General features: G+C 48.7%; 1 protein-coding gene across 1 annotated transcript; it reads right to left on the reverse strand.

The window, feature by feature from the left end:
* Positions 1-15,522: 15,522 nt before the first annotated feature.
* On the reverse strand, positions 15,523-18,133 carry ZIC3 (Zic family member 3). Its single transcript, XM_052673666.1, has 3 exons — positions 17,080-18,133; positions 16,436-16,599; positions 15,523-15,982 (listed from the first exon to the last, which is right to left on the reverse strand). Exons 1-3 carry the CDS (start codon positions 18,131-18,133, stop codon positions 15,800-15,802), a joined length of 1,401 nt encoding a protein of 466 aa, XP_052529626.1. The 3' UTR covers positions 15,523-15,799.
* Positions 18,134-18,618: the final 485 nt, after the last annotated feature.

Genomic DNA, 18,618 nt, shown 5'->3' on the forward strand with positions numbered 1-18,618 from the left:
GGGATGGCTGTATCAACTCAGCTGAATGGCCTGCCTTCTTCAGAGGAAACAGCAGCACTAGCCACAGGAAATACCACAGGGCCTGGGGACCACAGCCACCTCACCATCACCTTAAAGATAGGAGCATTTAATTGCAAAGGAGTACAAAATGCAGGACTCTAGTAGACAGCACAAAGAACGGTGTGTCTCAGCCTATCCCTATCTTGCATCCAAAGCCATCAAGCAGTAACACTGCCTTTATGCTAACACAGTCATGTACACAACCCCCACTCCCAAAGCAACCAGCTCATCTCTCCCAGCTGGCCCAAATCAGCCCTTCTCCCACCTGCAGCACTGGGTGCTAAGGGGCTGATTAATTCCTTCCCTGCCAGACACTGGAGGTTTGGACCAGCCTGTGGCAGCCCTTATCTGCACTTCCTTTTCCCAACACTTCTAAAATTAAAAAAAAAAACCAAAACCCTGTTCCTCTTCTTGACACAAACACATTAAATGACCCTGTCTACAGAACGAGGTCATCTGGGTGCTCTCTCCATTTGGCATAGTCCTCATTTATATTCCTAAAAGCAAAATTGAGCTTCCAAACACAAATCTGGTTCAGCGTTAAATCTCAGCCCTGAGGAACTTCCCACAACCATCTCTGCTGACTACAGCCCTCACACAGCTTCTTGGTGCCAGCAGAAACAAGGCAAAGCTGTAATGCCATTAGGAGATATTTTGTTGTCAGCTGAACCAACTTCATCAGAGTTACATAGCAAATGAATTTGACCCATAATTTTGTTTCTCACAAAGTACAGCTGAGGCCCTCAACATATGGATCTTTCTTAAGGAAGTGATTTTCTGAGAACAATAGTGAACTTGAAGAGACTGACAATGCCTTTGCAGTGGTTTGGCTATAGTAAAAGAAGGTTATCAAGTCGTCCCAGGGAAAAAAAAAGTGAACTCTAAACTAGACATTCAATTTTTGAATTGCCAGAAAACCATCAATTTAGTATCTAATCAGATCGTTGTGTTTTTGCTCATTCATGTTCAATTCATCAAGAAAAGTGGCTCATTAATTGAAAGAACTAGGCATAAAACTTATATATCAACTACTCTGTTTTACTGCCAAAGCCTACTGTATTATACTTGAGTTTTATGTGTGTTATAATAAAAAGCATGTGTGAATTCTCATATTTTAAAACAGTTGTGCATTCGTGTGGTTTGAGTTAATGCTTTTGAAAACACAGTCTCCACACGATGCTATCTGAAAATAGAATCTGCCTGCGACCAAACTTTTAACTCTTGAGATCTGGTCTAATAGCACTGTAAGATTAGAAAAAAAAAAAAGAAAGACATTTATTTTTGGCAAAGGGAATTTTGTCATGCGCTCATAAAATGGTTTTAAAAAGTTAAACATTGAAGAGGCAAAATAAAGGTGTTAAAGGCACCGATTCACTGCAGTGCAAAGCAGCTCCACCTCCACTGCAGCGGAGAAATGGGCAAAATGTGGCTGTTCCAATCAGGTTGAAAGTGAGTACATGAGAATTTAATTCCCAATAGAAGAAAAAGAAAAGATCAGCCCAGGTACAGGCTAACACTGCTGTACAACTGCATGCCAGTGCTGTGTACTGGGAAACTGATAATGCACTGTTGGCAAATGGCAGAATGAATCTCTGTATTCGTCATGCGTTATGAAGTCTGCACTTGCAATAGCATTGGAAACCAAACATTTGTTTCCATTTTACTAGTCTGTTTATTGACAGTAAATATCAGCAGCTGAGATATGAATAATATCCAGTTTGTATTCCTCAGGACATCATCAGAGCATACAGCTTTCTGCAAATGATAAGATGAAGGTGAATGAAGCCCTAAATACTTGTGCAACGTCACATTCACATTACTTACATGCTGAAGAATGGTACCTATATCAGATGATGGCTATGTTTTTAACCACTCAGATGCCAGTGTTTTTCAGACTAGCTCTGTGTACTTCAAGGACGTGCTGAGCCAAGAAGCAGAATGTTTACAATGCATGGTGACTGTCATAAAAATAGAAGTGATGTATCATCTTCATTTACTTCCCTCCTAACAGGTGCTACCATCTCTAGCCTCCACCAAAGGTCAAATGCAGTTTAGAAGTCCTGAGCTCTATTATGCTAACAGACATCAATGCAAATCTTTTTTCTTTTCTTTTTTTTCTGCTGAGGAAGAATTCTGTTTAACAATCACTGTCATAACATGGGCTATTGTTAGAACAAATGACCTAGTCCATTAATTACACAGCTATCTTTCCATCAGCTAGAAAAGGACAACCCCAATTACATGCACATACTGAGTAACTTGTTGTTGCAGAATGGCCAAAATAAACGGTGATGTAAACCAGTGGTGTAATCCTCTCCTGAAATTCAACCAGGATGCTTTGGGCCCATTTGTCCAAGGAAGTCAACAGTCTTCTTGGGTGACTGATTTTCATTGACAACTCCTAAGTAGCTGTCATATTGTGAAGCCACTCAACCTGCCCTCCAGGAACAAAAGTCTGCTTGAATTAGTAGTTAGGTCCAGGTAGCAGGAACCTGACTCTGCTGCCCTCCCACCCTGCAGTGCAGAACCAGTGCCAAATCACTGTCCTGATGAGCTGGTTTGGTTGTAACACCCAGGCACTGTCATCATGGATGTCCTTGAGTCAGATCCCTGCTTCTCATCTCTCTCTGTGTGTAAAAAAGGCTCTGCAGTTAAGGACCAGAACTCAGAGCTTTCCCTTCCCAGCAAATACACCTGAACTTCTGCGTCCACGTTGCATTGTACACTGAGGCTCCGGAAGTATTTAGAGATATTAAACTAATGATCTTCTCAGCAAACCAGCCATCACTTGGTAAAAGAAACTCCAGTCTCTGGTAACACTGTGTCATGGCTTCAGTGTGCTTCAAATCAAAATGATTTGAATGAATCAAAATGACACTCAGACATACAAAACACATTCATCTGCTGGATATTTCTGGGCGGTCCCAAAAGGAACAGCTAGACCATATATTCTTCTTCTTGTTTCTGTTCAGCTTCATTATTCCATCCAAAAAGCTGCTAAAAAAAAAAAAAAAAAAAAAAAGCCTACAAGATTTCATACAGAAAGAACAGCACAGATTGGATTACAATCACTGGAAGAAAAAGGACCTCATGAAAAATCAGTACCTTGTGACAAGATATGAGAACTCCAGCAAAGCCCAGAAACTCCAGTCACGTCTGGTTACCTCTGCTGCATAGCTGGTCCCACCAGGACTGTTTCCCTTTTGTGCAAATGGAGCTCCTCAATCTGATCTAACCGAGGGACCAGCACTCCAGGCATTCAGAACAACAGAAGCACGTTACCAGTGGTGTATCTGCAGGAAGGGGCACAGACAGACACGCTTCTCCTGCCTCTCACAGAAGGTTTTCAGTTGAGACTCAATGCTAAGCTAACTCCTCCTGACCAAGGCTTTTTTTTTAACCAGCTCAGAATAGGTGATGCGGTCCACACCTGATGCAGTCCATCTCAGATCTGCATTTCTGAGACTGATGGTTCCAAAGTGGCAAGGGTGAAGTGGTACCATCACCCAGTGATATCTATCCAGGCTGGGTACAAACTCACATGAGAAAAACATGTTATGGAATGTATCTGGTGGCTCTGATGTTGCTTCCCCTTGCAATCTCTGGTAAAATTCTGCTCTCGTTGTTTGTTGTTAACAACTACGATACAAATTATTTGCAGGCGTGTATTTCAACCAACCCATTCCATTCTGGGAGGATTCACAGAGCACCACATGGAGTGAGTTTGAAAACCTTTATCATAGCACACTGCCTCTGGCCAGGGCAGGACACACAAGCTCCATTAAATACCTGTTTTTGTCTTTGGTTAATATGTCTATTCAGCAAAGCAGCAGCCATCAGGAAGATTTAAGCATACACACAGCAATAAGTGTACATCTAAGAGCTTTCCTGAATTCATGTCCCTCACAGCCTTGTGATGATCATGTATGTATCTTCGCAGAAACAAAATGTTAATGAGTATTCATCAGAATCCTTTTTGCTTCACATTAAAAATACTCTTTGTGCAAGTGTTCCCAGGAGAACAAGGAAGAGAGGATGGAGATTTCACAGCTCTCTGAAGGCTTTTATACAGCATTCATCCTATTTTGTGCAACTCAGTAGTGGCTTTTGCTTTAACCACAAGTATACGTCACCAGTACCACTACCCCCTAAAAAGGCAGATATGAATTCACACTAAAAATGACAGCAACGAGACAGACTTGGCTGAGTATCATGTAAAAGAGGGACAGAAAAGACTGAGCGAAGGTCATAAAAGAGAAACGGTGGAATTAAAAGGATTATAAGCACAGAAAAATAGCAAAAAGCCAAATCCATCTTAAATAAACCCAGTGACAATGTCAGATAGAGTACTTTGGGGCGGGGGCTGGCTGGAAGAGGCTTTGGGAACAGAAAGTGGCTGGACATCTTGCTCGATGCAGTGTCCAGGAACTGGTGCATCCTCTTGTTTAAGATGTAAAATAACATCAAGGTCCTTTCTGTTTCCCCTCTTGGAAGCAAACACTCTGCATGCCCCACATTTTGATTGACCACCTCCTCCAAAAGCAGTGACACTACAGTGCAGGCAGCCAGAGAAGCTGCTTTTCTCAGGGATCGGAAGTGATATTTTGGCTGAAGTCTAATGACACTGAGGCCAAAGGGGATCTCTCTGGAGCTCAGGTTCATGCTCACGCTTTAACTGGTTTCAACACAAACCCAGGGCCATATGTTGTCCTTGACTCCAGAGTGTCACGTTTTACTGGACAGTCAGTGCTGTGACATCATCCCCTGTTGCTCAGCCACATTTGGGGATGTTCAGATCCCCACAGACATTTGGGTCCCATAAACAGCCAGCCTTTGTCAGCACCGGCTGGGGGGGTTCTCTGGGAATGCCCTCCACCATTTTGTCCATGACAGCGTGCACACTTTTCAACAGAGAGAAACTTCAATGAATGCCTCCCTGCTTAATCCTCTGTAACCCAATGAAATGATATGAACCCAAAGAGCACACACTTCCCCAAATATTCTAAGGACTTTGCACTATCTCTTGGTAGGCATTAAAAACAGAAACATTTGAGGGACAGACTGAAAGCCATGCTCTGGGTCACTGTTTCACAAATGGAATGCTTTCCCAGGCTGGGCTCCTCAGCACAAGAACACGATGCCCTCCCCACTCTTCTCCCAGCACCCTAAACTGAAGGCCAGATTAGATTTACGGAGTGAACTCAGCTGCTTTTGATCTCTATTCAAGGTGCCATCAAGGGATCTTAATAGGTAGTATCTTAGCAAATGCTTTAAGGCCTGAAACTGTCATTAAAGAAACTTCTGATTCTCACACTTGTCTGAAAGAATAGAGGAGCAAGCTGGCTTCAAATGCTGGCTGACAGATGGGAAGACATATGGACTATAGGATTGCTGATCTAAAGAGTCAGAGCCATGGTCAGGCTGAGGAAACATACATCTTTATTTTGATGTTGACCTCAAAGGGAAGAGGTCTGAGTCAACAGAGAGGGGAAAGGGCAGAAAATATCACAAGTCTGGGGCCAGGATTGCTTTGAACTTGAGGACAAATATACTAAACGGTACCAAGTTGACAAAAAGGCTTCCTGACACTCTGTGTCTACAAATTTAGCAGTCTGACCCATATAGCTGCTGGATGCATTTTCAGTAACGAGCAGAGTGAGGATCAGTAACGCTGAAGCAATCTCTTGTGGCACCCAAGAAGTTTGTCATTTCTTCCAGCCCCAGCTATTCACCCAGCCCGGCACGGAGCCATGAGGGGGCACGGGGGGGCCCTTGGGATTGAAGTCTTTTGCCCATCTTTTAGGAGTGACAGCAGCCCAGGATCACCCATTGGCACACATTGCTGGGTCCCCACAGATGGTTTCTCCTCAGGTTCCGTATTTGTTTCTGTATAGGCTCTATATGGAAAAACATATGACCCCTTCCCAGCTCATTAACACTGCACATAGCATTTTCTATAAAACTCCCCTTGGGATACTTAACTCTATTCCTTTCCAGCACTGAAAAAAATAAAAAATAATAAAAAAAAAATGCCCAGGATAAAGTTTAGACATTTGGAGCCTTCTGGTGAATTTAAATGGCTGCACAAGGAATCCGTGAAACAAATGAAGAGACAGATATCCTATTGTCTTCCCAGAAAAACGCAGGGCCTTTTAGTTCGATGGCTTTCTTCGCGCCGCCTTTTTATCACAAGTGTGTGCTGATGAAACCACTTCATTGCAGTCTATTCCGAGAGATCAAATTGAATGTTGGTGCAGAGTTTCAGTGCTCAGCAGCAGAGAGCAGCAGCTTCATTTCATGTCCCTGGGACACTGGGCAGGCAGAAAAATAATTGCAGACTCAGAAACGATCAAGGAATGCATCCCGGCTGCAACAGATGCTGTATTAAAAGGAAAGACAAAAGCCAAAGTGCATAATGAATTTAAAAAGATTTCTTTATCAAACATGTCATTTGTTTGAAGGACTGAATTGCTGGCATCAGATGTGGCAGATCAGCTTGTTACCAAAGTGAAACATGAAAACTGCTATGCAATGGCAATTGATGAGTCAATTGAAATCACTGATGTTGCTCAAACGCGCATCTTCATTTAATATGTCAATGGTCAAAAGTTAACCAGAGACCTTCTGTTTTTTGTCACCGCAGAAACACACCGAAGGCTACAAAATACAGCTTGCTAGCCCAGAATCTCAGAGGTCATATATACTTAATATATACTGATACACTTAATATACTTAATGGGAGCTGACGCTCCAGCTCCAGCTGTCTGTGAGAAATAATTTCTGACATAGCACTAACAACTGAACTGAACTCACGAGCATCAGAGCCCTGTCCATCAAAGCATTCGCTGAGCTGAATTAAAAGCAAGATATTAAAATGGCATTAGATTACCCAGAAGCACAGTTGTCAGTCTGAGGCTGACATCTATTCCTTGTGCTGTTTCAGCTTGCTCCTTATGGGGATATTGTTGAAGGCAGCAACTTGCGAAGAGCTTGGGTGCTGCGTCGATTGAGAAAAATGAAAATAATGTTTGGTAAAAATAGAGAAAGCTGTTTTCCAAACTCCTCCCCACTCCAAAACCAAAACAAAATGCAACAGAACAAATTTCCTCCATCCTTCCTAACCACGTTAGGGGAGAACAGTTATCTGGATTGAATTTCTTGCGCTGGATACAACAAACCCAAATAAACTTGCTGAAAAGTCTTCACTAGGTTGAATTTTTCATACGTTAGAAATCCAGAGAGAAAAAGCAGAAAGAATGAATTTATACAAGACAATTTTCAACACAAGCATCAATCCTTATTTTCACTGGAGGAAATATCACACTGACGGAGAGAGTGTAAAATCTATCTCAGGGTCTTTGGGAAGTTTTTTGAAGATTTTACTATAGAGAAGAAAGTCTCCTCTGAGCTCGATATATAACTCCCTGGCCAAATTCGCTGGGGACGTATTGAACCAGACAGGAAAAGCTTTTAGTGAATGGGCTTTATGGGCTGCACTGATGCTTTTTTATTTGCCAGCTTTTCTCTGCCCCAGGACTTTGTCTCCTGTTCAATCCCCCAGCCAAGGGGTGAGAAGCCCAGGTTCCATCCCCCAGCAGCCTCAGGGCTGTCCCAACCATGCACTGAGACAGCAAGCAGCCCCGTGCTTCCATCTACAACCATCGCCCGGTCCCAGCACAGCTGCAGCGCGATGCCTGCTGAACGCTCTGGGATTTGTTAAAAAACGAGGCTTTTCTAATATGCTTAAGATGACAGACCTCAAGTTGTCATATATTAAACTGGTGCGTACATTCCTTCCTCCGAGTAACCAATAACAGGACAAAAATCCTTGCCAACTCCACTCTGTCCCTCCTGCCAAGGATTGTTTGAGCTCAGCTCATCCCGAGTGCCCCATTGGGATCCAGATATAGATTAATACAGTTTTGAAATGCACAAGGGCCACAACCATGCAAGGCTTGATCCAACCCAGACTGGAGTCCGTGGAAAGGTCTGCATTGACGTAAGCACACAGGGAGCAGCCCCACAGCGCCTGCCCCCAGAAACCAGCCCAGGGTTGGGGTTGCCAACAGGCTCCATCCCACAGCCCCAGCATGGGAATGGGACTGGCTGTGCCCACACACTGCAGCCAGCCATGGCCCTGCAAGCTGTGCCAGGGCAGCTTTGCATAGGACAGGGCCCGCATGCTCCTCCAGGCTCACTTCTCATCCACCATTTCTTTGAGATTTGCTGCAGCACAGTAGCAAGAACCAAAGTGGAGAAATCCCTCTTTACAGTCCTTGGTACTGGCGCAATGCTGGCAGGAGACAGCATCCACGCAGGCACTATCCCTTAAATTTGAGGCCTTCTGCTCTATCACAGCAATAAAAACTGCCCAGTCGAATCCTTTGTTTTTAAGATTTCCATTCTGACTGCGGCAAGTGCGAATTTATTGGTGGGAGCAACTGCAGGAGGAACAGGCAGCAAGCAGCAGGCGCGTGCGTGCGTGCCAGCGTGGCAGGCACTGCTCTGCCCAGCACAGCAGAAACTCACAGTGCTCAGGATTAAATATGGAACTAATAGAAAACGGGTTTCCCGGTGCATTCAGAAAACAAATAAATAAATAAATTGGCATCTTCTCCCGTGACATACACGGCACAGCCAGAGCCTTGTGGGAATACAACGACTGGGCAGGACTGAAGCCAAGAGAGCAGGATCCCAGGAGCCAGACACCTGCCTTATTACGAACAGCGATGCACAGCGTGGCCCCAGCTCTTTCACAGGCCTCCACTCACGCAAGCAAAATTGCACAACCCGTACGGCTGCGGTTTGCCATGCTCCTATTTAAAGGCACAGACTCACACCCCTGCAACAGCCCATCCAGGGGCAGAATCGTGGCTCCCCAGCCTGAAATTCCCCCTGCTGCCTCCAAACCCTTCCATGGAGGCACAGAGAACCTTTGAACACTTGTTGACACTTCAAAGCAACATATTCATGATGGTAAAATCAGCTGTGGCATCTTTCCTTGACTTCTGTAGGAAGGAGAAAGGATCACAGGACACATCTCCAAGAGCAATGAGTGACTTCTATTTCCAAAACTGCCCTCAGATTTTTCCTAACATCCAGCAAGAAAGTTGCTGACAGAAGCAGGCTGGTTCCTGTTTGTGGGGCAAGGATACTCTGGGATTCAATAGAATACCAAATTTGGTAGAATGTCTTCCACTTTGGTAGAAGATATTACAAACAACTGTGCATTTTAACACGTTTTCGCATTATGCATCATTCATTCTGGGGAGGGGGTGGTGATCGCTTTCTGCAGACAGCCAGCAACGCTTCCAAGAACGAAAACGCTCATTGAAAGATAATGAAAACCAGACATTTAGTAACATTTTCATTTTGCATGTTTAAATATTTATAACTATGTTCATAAAACCACATGTTTGCTCTCCTAATGCTCTGGTGATTGTGTTTATGAAATGCAGTATTTCTCTTATGCCCCTTCGTTGTGTCCGCCCTTCTGCTGGGCACGATTTACTTGCACTGACGACGAGCTTTTATGCACAAGGCTGCCTAAGATTAAGAACAGAATACTACTGAAAAGAAGAAAACGTTTTCAGAACATAAACGTTTCACTTATGCCTCTATGACTGTGAGCTTTGCAGGGGGCACTGATGCTGGTTTCTTTCTTTCACGGTGATTTATTGTCAGCCTGGAAAGAAAGTATTTCTTAGCCTATGGTAAAACAATGAAATGTAAGTGTGGCACAACCACAACACTGACGCAAACTATTCTAACAAGAGTATTTTTTCACCTAGCTGGGATGAAAGATAAACGACAAGAACAAACCTTGCTTTCAAACTGCGGGTGCTCAAGTTTGTGTTTCAAATTTCTAAAAAGCTGTTTGAGTGCCACAGGCATTGGGAGCGTGGCACGTAACAGACCCAGATGCAAGCACACTCTGCTTTTCTCTGTCCTCTGATTACAGACATCACCATACAGCTGACACGGTTGGTGCTGGTATAGTAAACATACAAAGAGAGAGTGAATGCAAAGCAAAGCTGACAGAAATCAGCCAGGGACACAGGTGGGGTCTTGCTGAAATCACTCACACGTGGGTTTCCACACAGCCCACCGCATCTTTTTATCAAGATCGTAATTCTTACAATGCCCCACGTCTGCCTGTATTTTTATAAAGGAACTGAGCATTATTCAGGTCTTTTAATTATTTTTTTTTTCCCCTTTGAAAAGAAAATAAAATTGCCAACCTGAGATTTCTGACCGGGTGAGGGAATTCCTCTGAAAGCAACTCCTCAGCAGCACAACGTGAGCTCAGCAGAGCACTTTGATTTTGGCTCAGCCCAGCATCCTCCTGAAAGCGCCGGGAGAATCTTCAAGGCACAGTTCCTGCTCCTTTGGTCCTTTGCCCGCCTGCTCCTCCCGCATCAGCACAGAGCAAAAAGGAAACTGAGAAAAGGGCAGATTGCAACGTCACACCGGAATCTCATTTTAAATACAAATCGAGTGCTAGCAAAGACATTAAAGTAAATCATTCCACTTACTGCATTATTCTAAAATACTTCTGCAGGCCCAAGATTAAAAATTAAATCTATATTTTACCACCACAGTGTTGCCTGTTCTTAGATTATTATTAATAGCCTCATTTTTTTTTAAATACAATTCAACTTCCAGATTCGGGCAATTACACGAAAGCTCAGCCTCCACTCCGAAGCACAGGTACATTGCGTTTCTTTGGTCTAAACAGCTTCACAAAAAGAAAAAGGCAAAATGAAATCTGGCAAGTGAGGCTCAGAACACTGAAGGAAAAGGAAAAAAAAAAAGCCAAAACAACAGGGAATAAGGTGAAAAAATTCCCCTTTCTTTTTCTTGCTGCACTTTGCCAAACGAAGCAATGCTGTTTCGGAGCGGTCCTTAAAGGTGGGTGGCTGACAGCTGCAGCATCTTCTTTTTGAGTTAATAGGAATATTGTGGGAATTGCACGGTCTGGGGACCATCTGCACCAGTGAGCAGCAGAGCTCTGCCCGCGTGGCTCAGCGTGGGGCTGAGAACTCTGCGCACACAGAAAGCTGCACAGAGATTTATCCCCGAATTCAAGACCGGCCCTCAGCCCAACATCAGACTTTTCCTCAAGCGATGGCCAAATTTCTCTCTGCAGCCCCAAAACGTGAAATCTTCAATTCAATTGCATCCTGCTAACATAGGCAAAATCAGGCACTCGACAAATGAAAATAAGGAAAAAAACAGGGGAAAAGGAAAGAAAAACACCTTACTGACCAGAACAGTGTGAGAATTGTGTTGTGCAAAGTACAGAAAGCGGCAAAAATGGTCATTAAAAAAATTGAAATGAAATAAAATGAAATAAAATAAAAGAGAGTATTTTTGCAATATACTATTGTCTCAGTGAAACTGGGGAGGGATTCAGAGAGGAGCTGGTGGGCAGTGTATTTCAGGGCACTGTATTTCAGGGCAGTGCTCATTGCCTGTCGAGACGCCTTGCCTGCTGCCAGCCTTCCCCACATCAGTGCTCTCTGTGCACCAAGCAGAAACTCAAAGCTGACGTCTCCCACCCCGCTGTGACCTCTCAGCACAAGGCCACGGCCCACAGATAAGGCCCAGCACTTATTTCTGCCCCCAAAGCCACCAAAAGCCGGGATGATGTGGGGAAGCAGTCCTGGCTCCAGGCTGCACCCCACCCTTCGGGCCTGGTTAACCAAGAGTAAAAACTCACATCGTAACACAAAGCTACTCTGCTGCCCTCCATCCCTGCAAGGCTCTGATGCAGCCTTCAGCAGGACAACCCTCGCTCCCTCTACACACTGTTACAGCCCCCTGAGCTCCGAGCTGAGCAGCACTCGTGGGGCACGCAGCCTGTTTTTAAAGCACGCAAACGGCACGGCGAGGTGAACCAAATGGCTCAGCTCCAGGAACTGTAGGCGTAGATAGGTCAACACGACGCAAATTCTTTCCTTCTGCCCGATAAAATTTGATTTCTGCAAAGAATTTAAAGCTTCCTCTAGAGTTTTGCCTCTCCAAAACAAGCGTGCATTTCTGCAGAGGTGTTTTCCATATAGTCTGGTCATGCCGAAAGCATCAATAGCGAGGATGGCTTACCCAAAAGTTAAGCTCAGCTGAAAAAGCTGCTGTCAGTTAGTGCATAATATGTTTAATCTGGGAACACTATTTAAAAATAAAAACAAAAAAAAAAAACCAAAGCAACAAAAAAGAGATGCAAACACAATGCTGCAGCCCACCACTGCTTTGGGAACGAAGGCTTTGCAGCCAGCAGAGTTAGAAAAGGAACTTAATTCCTGGTGCTGCGGCTCTGAGACACTTGTGCACAACCTGATCAAACGCCTTCAGGACTGCCTTCCCCCTGCGTGCAGCCAACGGCACGCACAAAGCTTGAGAAAATAATGTATTATTTTCATTGGGTTACACCAGACACAGAGACAGATACGCACAAACAATGACACCAAAGGAATCAAAATATTCATGGCTCATAAAGCGTGGTAGAAAAGGAATGGCTCCAGCTCATCGCCTGCCTCTGCTTGGATTCTTTATAGCACAATGAATCACCATTTCAGCCCTTGTAGAAAACCGTCCTGAGTTCTGTTTGTTTGGGGACAAATCCACCTAATCCCGCTCATGCACCAACTTCAAGAAGGCTGCCAGCCTGAGAGAGGACAGCAGAATACGGCCCCATTTTGCATGCAGTCCTGGGACCCTTCAGAGTGCAACACCAGATCCATTCTTAATGACACACTGAGAGCTGTGCTAACGGGGCACCTGCTTCACCAACACTACTCTGCCCTGTTTGTAGGGAGATACCCCAAATTGTGAGCACAGAGGATGCCCCACTGCCAGGCTCTGGCACTGCATTCAGGAGCTCACCCCACAGCCAGCCTAAGGAATGCAAGAATAAAGCAATCGTCCTATGCTCTAAGACTATCCGAGTGGACCAGAGTGAGGAATGGAGCCTTTTGGCTTCTTTTACAGAAAAAAACCATCCTTATTTATCCACAAACACTCAGCAGCAGCACAACATGACGTACATGGGGACACGGCCCTGCTGCCTCCTCCCCTCACTGCTAACTCCGAGCATCTCCCTCTGAAAGCATCTCAAAGCCCCAAAACAGGCTGCCAGCCCTGTGTACATCCATCCCAAGCATCACCTCCATTCCCAAATACACACAAACAACCCAGCTGCCCCTGCCCCTTTTTTGGGGGCTGCTACAGAGCAGCAGAGAGGCCCATCCTCAGCAGGGTGCAGGCAATGGTCTGCTCCCCCTTCCCCATCCTATGGCTGGATGGGGAGACACCAAGCCTGCCCAGTCACCCAGAGGAGGTAAATAACACAAGACACTGGATTTAAGCCCTTGCTAGAAACATGGCTGGGACATGCTGCAAACCCACAGGCACAATTTATCAGGGTCGGCAGGGCAGGAACCAGCACGACCATGAAGGGCCATGGCTCCATTGCAGCTCACAGCCCAAACCACGCCAGCTGCACAGGGCAGAGCCCTCAGCCCAGGGGACTCCCACGGAGCCCTGCACACCTCACGTCTCCCCACTTCCAAACAAACCAATAACAAATCCGAGCCTACCGGCACCTTTCTGAGGCTGGCACGGTTCTGAGGCTGACGCAGACACGACACAGGTGGGCGTCCGAGGAAAACCCGACGGCCCCAGGTGGCTCCGCTCCTCCTGGCCCGGCGCGGCCCCGGGGCTCCGCACACAGCGAAAACGCCCACGGCATCGAGCAGCGGGAGCACGGCTGGCCGGGCACCTCGGGGAAACTCTGCAACTGTTTTAAGGAGAGAAATTCAATAATGAGAGTAGGTGGGAAAGCTTCTTTTAAGCGGCTTGGAATTTTTTGTTTGTTTGCTTGGTTTGTTTTGTTTTTCAGACATGCAGCACCGGAGATTGCTACCTACCTTTCTCCTTTCTTTTCCTGCCAGATAAATTTTTTTTTTTTTCTTTTTTTTCTTTTTTTCTTTTTTTTCCTCGGGGATGGAAGTGAAGAGGATGAGAACAGAAATTCGCTTAAGGTTAATTTTTAAAGCATGCAGTGTCCCGTGGGCCGATCTCCCAAGCTTCATGCAAGAGGAGACAGTACAGCCCGCGGAGCATCCGAGTCAAGTTCAAGACGGGCCCACTGGGGGAGGGGGGGGAAAGAGGGGGTTGCTCCCGGACGGCAGAGGTGCGCGGTCCGGGAGGTCTCCACCCGCAGAGAGCTCCGAGAACGATGAGACTGCGGCACCGGCGGGAGCGGCGGCCGCGCACAGGCGGGACACGGAGCCGACTCGTCCCGCCGTAGCCCGTGCGGTGCCGGGCGTCTTCCGAAGCACGGAACGTTTTTCCACCGTCGCTCCGGTTGTCTGAGGCTCTTCGGCGGAGTTGGAGTTCCTCAGCTCTCCTGGGGATGGAGACGCTTAGTCGAATCCTAATCGGAAATAAAGAAAAAGCAAAACGAAAACAAAACAACAAAAGCAGACGATAACGGAATAAGTTCGGCGCGCCTCGAAGTCGCCCGTGTTCCCTCCGGGAAGCAGCTCGCTGCCGGCTCTCGGCCCCGTACTCACCGTCGGGAGGCTCCGCTGCCCCCGCGGCTCCTCTCCGGTGGCGCCGCCGCGCTCCGGGCTCCGTCGGCTCGGGAAGGGATGAGGAGGGCGGGGACAAAAAGGCAGGAGAAAAAGCAGCGGCGAGAACGAGGACGCTTCTCCCGCATCGCCGGCCCCAGAACAACGGCGCGGACCCGAATCGGGCCACGGCGGCCCCCGAAAACGGAGGGGGAGGGGACACGGAGGAGGTCAAAAACGGCTCGCGGGGGCTCTTTCCAAAACAATAAACTTTTAATGCTAAAGCAGTTATAGCCAAAAGCTGTACAGAGTTGATTTTTTTTGTTGTTGCTGTTTGTATTTTTTTTTTTTTTTTTTTTTTTTTTTTTGTTAGAAAACAATTTTTTCTCCCCCATAAATATTGTTCAGTTCCCGGCACTTTGTATCAATAATTAAATTACGAACGATAAATATGGCATCATGGATATGTATTTACAAAAAAAGTTATTACAAAAAGGCAACTGTTATACTAAACGTCACAATCTGGGTAGAATAAACACCACATCCTCATCCTGAAAAATACTGACCGACCCCATCAGATGAGAATACATTCACAAGTGTAATGCTTGGAGAGAGAGAGAAGGAGAAAGAGGAGGAGAGCAGAGAGAGAAGCAGCAGGAGAGCTAGAGAGGAAAGTTCAAGACATAACAGGACTTTGGCACGGTTTAAGACTGTAAGTTTAAACAATCACCACTAAGGCGAAGGAGAATTTTCATCCTCATGTCAACATCCCACCGAAAGAAGAAGAAAAACAAAATAAACAAAATTAAAAGTAAAAAGTGGGGAATCGGAGGTACAGGGCAAGGAGAAGGAAAATAATAAATCAAAGAAACGACTGCGACTGGAAGAAAAAAAAAAAAAAAAAGACAAAAAAAAAAGAAATCCAATCCTGAGAAAAGGACATGGCTAGTCCAGCGTCTCGGCTTGCAAAAAATAGTAATAATTATAATATAATAATAAAAGATACCCCCCCCCCCCCCTCCGGCTCCTGGCAGTTAACTAGCCCTATGCGGTCATCGGTGTAGAAACTCCATTTCCGTGGGAGCAAACTGCAGTGGGCTTGGCTTGTCCTTTCTGCCTCGTTCCCAAGGCGTTTGGTCCAGTCTCTGGCCGGGCAGCCGCTGCCTTCACACATACCACTCGTTAAAATTGGGGGGCAGGCCGGGGTTGTGGCCGGGGTTCCCTTGCAGGGCTGCCGGCGGCGTTTTCGTGGAGTCCTTGCTGCCGGCTGAGCCCACCGCAGGGGGGGTGGAGGACTCATAGCCCGAACTGGCTGCAGGGGAAGAGTCCGAGCCCTGGGATTCGTGCACCTAAAAGCAAGAGGTAAAGATGGGAGCGAGCCCGGGGCAGCGCTGAGGCAGGTCGGGATGCTGTGTGCACATGGGGGGTATCGGGGTCTCCTGCTCGGCGGCGTGCCGGTCACTCCGAGCACCGTGCGGTGCCACTGCAGCTCCCAACAACTTCCCAGCATGGGGGGGCTGCAGCCACAGCCCAGGCTGCATTTACACAGCTCTCCGGGGTGCAGAGCCCTACAAACCAGGCAGCTCTTGCACCAGCAGCAGCAGCAGCAGCAGCACAAAAAGAAACTACGCCATTTCCCCGGGCTGTGCTCCAGCCATGGCCCAGGCACTAAGGACAGCAGGGTAGGGAGCTGGGAGTGCTGTGCTGGCAACACACAGCTCTGCCCCGTCCGGCCCTGAGCACACAGGCAGCAGAGCATCGCTGTGTGGAGAAGTAAGAGCTGAGGAGCAGGGGGTGATTACCTTCATGTGTTTCCTAAGTGAGCTGGGGTGGGTGTAGGATTTGTCGCACACCTTGCAGATGTAGGGCTTGTCCGAGGTGTGGACGTGCATGTGTTTCTTCCTGTCGCTGCTGTTGGCGAAGCGCCGGTCGCAGCCCTCAAACTCGCACTTGAAGGGCTTCTCACCTGTGAAATTCAGAGAGGGTGAAGGAAGGCAACTCCTCACTCTGTCCCGCAGCTCCCTCCCTCCACCCTCACCACGAGGATACGCTGGGACCCCCCCAAAAAAAGAAAAGAACAAAGAAAAGGACGGGGGCAGCGGCGTTTGTTACACTCGGGTCAGTCTTTGTTACTCTTAATGTGGCCGAGCAAGGAGAAGCCCTGAGATGGGCCCGGCAGCTTGGGCAGCTCCACACAGCTCCCAGAACACTTTTGCTCCCTGCCTTCACCCCCCCCCCCACTTTCCCGCAGCCGAAAGGAAGACGGAGCTGCAAATAAACAGACTTTGAGCAAAGTCTCACTGATTTAATTAGGAGAGACGCCAAGCGGGCCTGAAAATCAAATAAAGAGGGGGAAAAAAAGAGGCGGAATCTCCACAAACGGGGGCTCATGGGCATTTCCACGGCTCCCCCCGCACGGTCGGCACCGCGCAGCCCCGGCCCTTACCTGTGTGCGTCCGCTTGTGGATCTTGAGATTCTCGGAGCGGGCAAAGATCTTCCCGCAGCCGGGGAAGGGGCAGGGAAAAGGCTTCTCCCCCGTATGCACCCGAATGTGGTTGACCAGTTTGTATTTCGCCTTGAAGGATTTGCCTTCCCGCGGGCACTCGTCCCAGTAGCAGATGTGGTTGTTCTGCTCCGGCCCCCCGACGTGCTCCATCGTGACGTGGGTGACCAACTCGTGCATGGTGCTGAAAGTCCTGTCGCAGCTCTTCTTGGGCCGGCTGAGCTGGCTCTCGTCGAGCCACTTGCAGGACAGCTCTTGCTTGATGGGCTGCCTCATGTACCGAAAGAAAGCCCCGGGCCCGTGGTGGTGATGGTGGTGGTGGTGATGAGCGGCCACGTTCACGCCCATATTCATGTTCATGTGGTTGTAGTTGTGGAACTGGGCCCCGCCGTAAGGGTCCGTGCGAGGGCTGGAGACGGCGCGGTACGGGTCCGGCCGCCCGAATAGATCCCCGCGCAGCCCCAGGTGCATCTGTCCGTTGTCCACGTGCCCGCCGGGGGACGTGTGGCTCGGGCTCTGCTCGTGGAGCCCGGGGAAGAGCAGGTAGCCCGGGCTGTCCGGGATGCCTCCGGGACCGTGCAAACCTCCGGGAGAGCCGCCGAAAAGGCCGTGTTGAGCCGTGCCGGAGCCCGCGTCCGCGATCCCGGAGCCGCGGTTGCGGAACAGAAAGTCGCGGGTGGAGTTGAAGGCGGCGGCCCCGCCGTACGAGGGCACCTGGCCGGCGTGGTGGTGATGGTGGTGGTGGTGATGGCCGAGCGCGCTGGCGTAGCCGGGAGCCTGGGGGGTGAACGCGGAGCTCTGCCCGGCGGCGAGGTCGTGCGGGGCCGCGTTAAGCTTGAAGGCGGCGGCGGCGTGCGAGGAGTCCCCGAAGGGGCCCAGTCCCATCCCGGCGGCGGCGGCGGGGTCGCGGCCCGGCATCTCGTGGTGGCGGGGCGCCGCGAAGCCGCCCACCCCCAGCGCAGGGAACTGCGGCCCTCCGTCCAGCAGCATCGTCATGGGCGCGGGGCCGGCGGCTCGGCGGTAGCGGCAGCCTGGCCCCCCCCGCCCCTCCTCCCTCCCTCCTTCCCGCCCGCCCCCAAAAAAGTACAAAACCACCCCAAAACGCGTCCCCGCCCCCCTCCCCCCCCAACCCGTCACAAAAAAAAAAAAAAAAAAAAAAAAAGCCCCTAGCCCACCCGCCGCCCCTGGAGGCGAGGCGCCCGCCCCCGCCGGGCCGGGCCGGGCAGGGCGGCGACGCGCAGCAGGGCGAGGCGCAGCGCGGCCCCGCTCCCGCTCGGCGCCGTCGGGCACTGACGGGGCGCCCGCCCGCGCCTCGCACATAAACCAACTCCGGGGCCAGGCCGAGCCGCGCCAATGGGGAGCCGCGGGCCGCCGCGTCACGTGACCCTTCGCCCGGCGTCCCATTGGTCGCGCTCCGCTTGATTGGCACGCGCCCCGCGCCGTCGGGGTCGCTGATTGGGCGGGAGCGGCCCGCAGGTATA

The sequence above is a fragment of the Tympanuchus pallidicinctus genome, unplaced genomic scaffold (assembly GCF_026119805.1).
Source record: "Tympanuchus pallidicinctus isolate F22 unplaced genomic scaffold, pur_lepc_1.0 scaffold13, whole genome shotgun sequence".
Classification (NCBI taxonomy): domain Eukaryota; kingdom Metazoa; phylum Chordata; class Aves; order Galliformes; family Phasianidae; genus Tympanuchus; species Tympanuchus pallidicinctus.

Bases quoted from the DNA above. Each gene is read 5' to 3' on its own strand.
- ZIC3 (XM_052673666.1), bottom strand. From the start codon at position 18,133: ATGACGATGCTGCTGGACGGAGGGCCGCAGTTCCCTGCGCTGGGGGTG. The intron at 16,600-17,079 runs GTAAGGGCCGGG...TGAATTTCACAG, and splicing joins CCACAAGCGGACGCACACAG to GTGAGAAGCCCTTCAAGTGC. The intron at 15,983-16,435 runs GTAATCACCCCC...TCTTGCTTTTAG, and splicing joins CACTTAGGAAACACATGAAG to GTGCACGAATCCCAGGGCTC.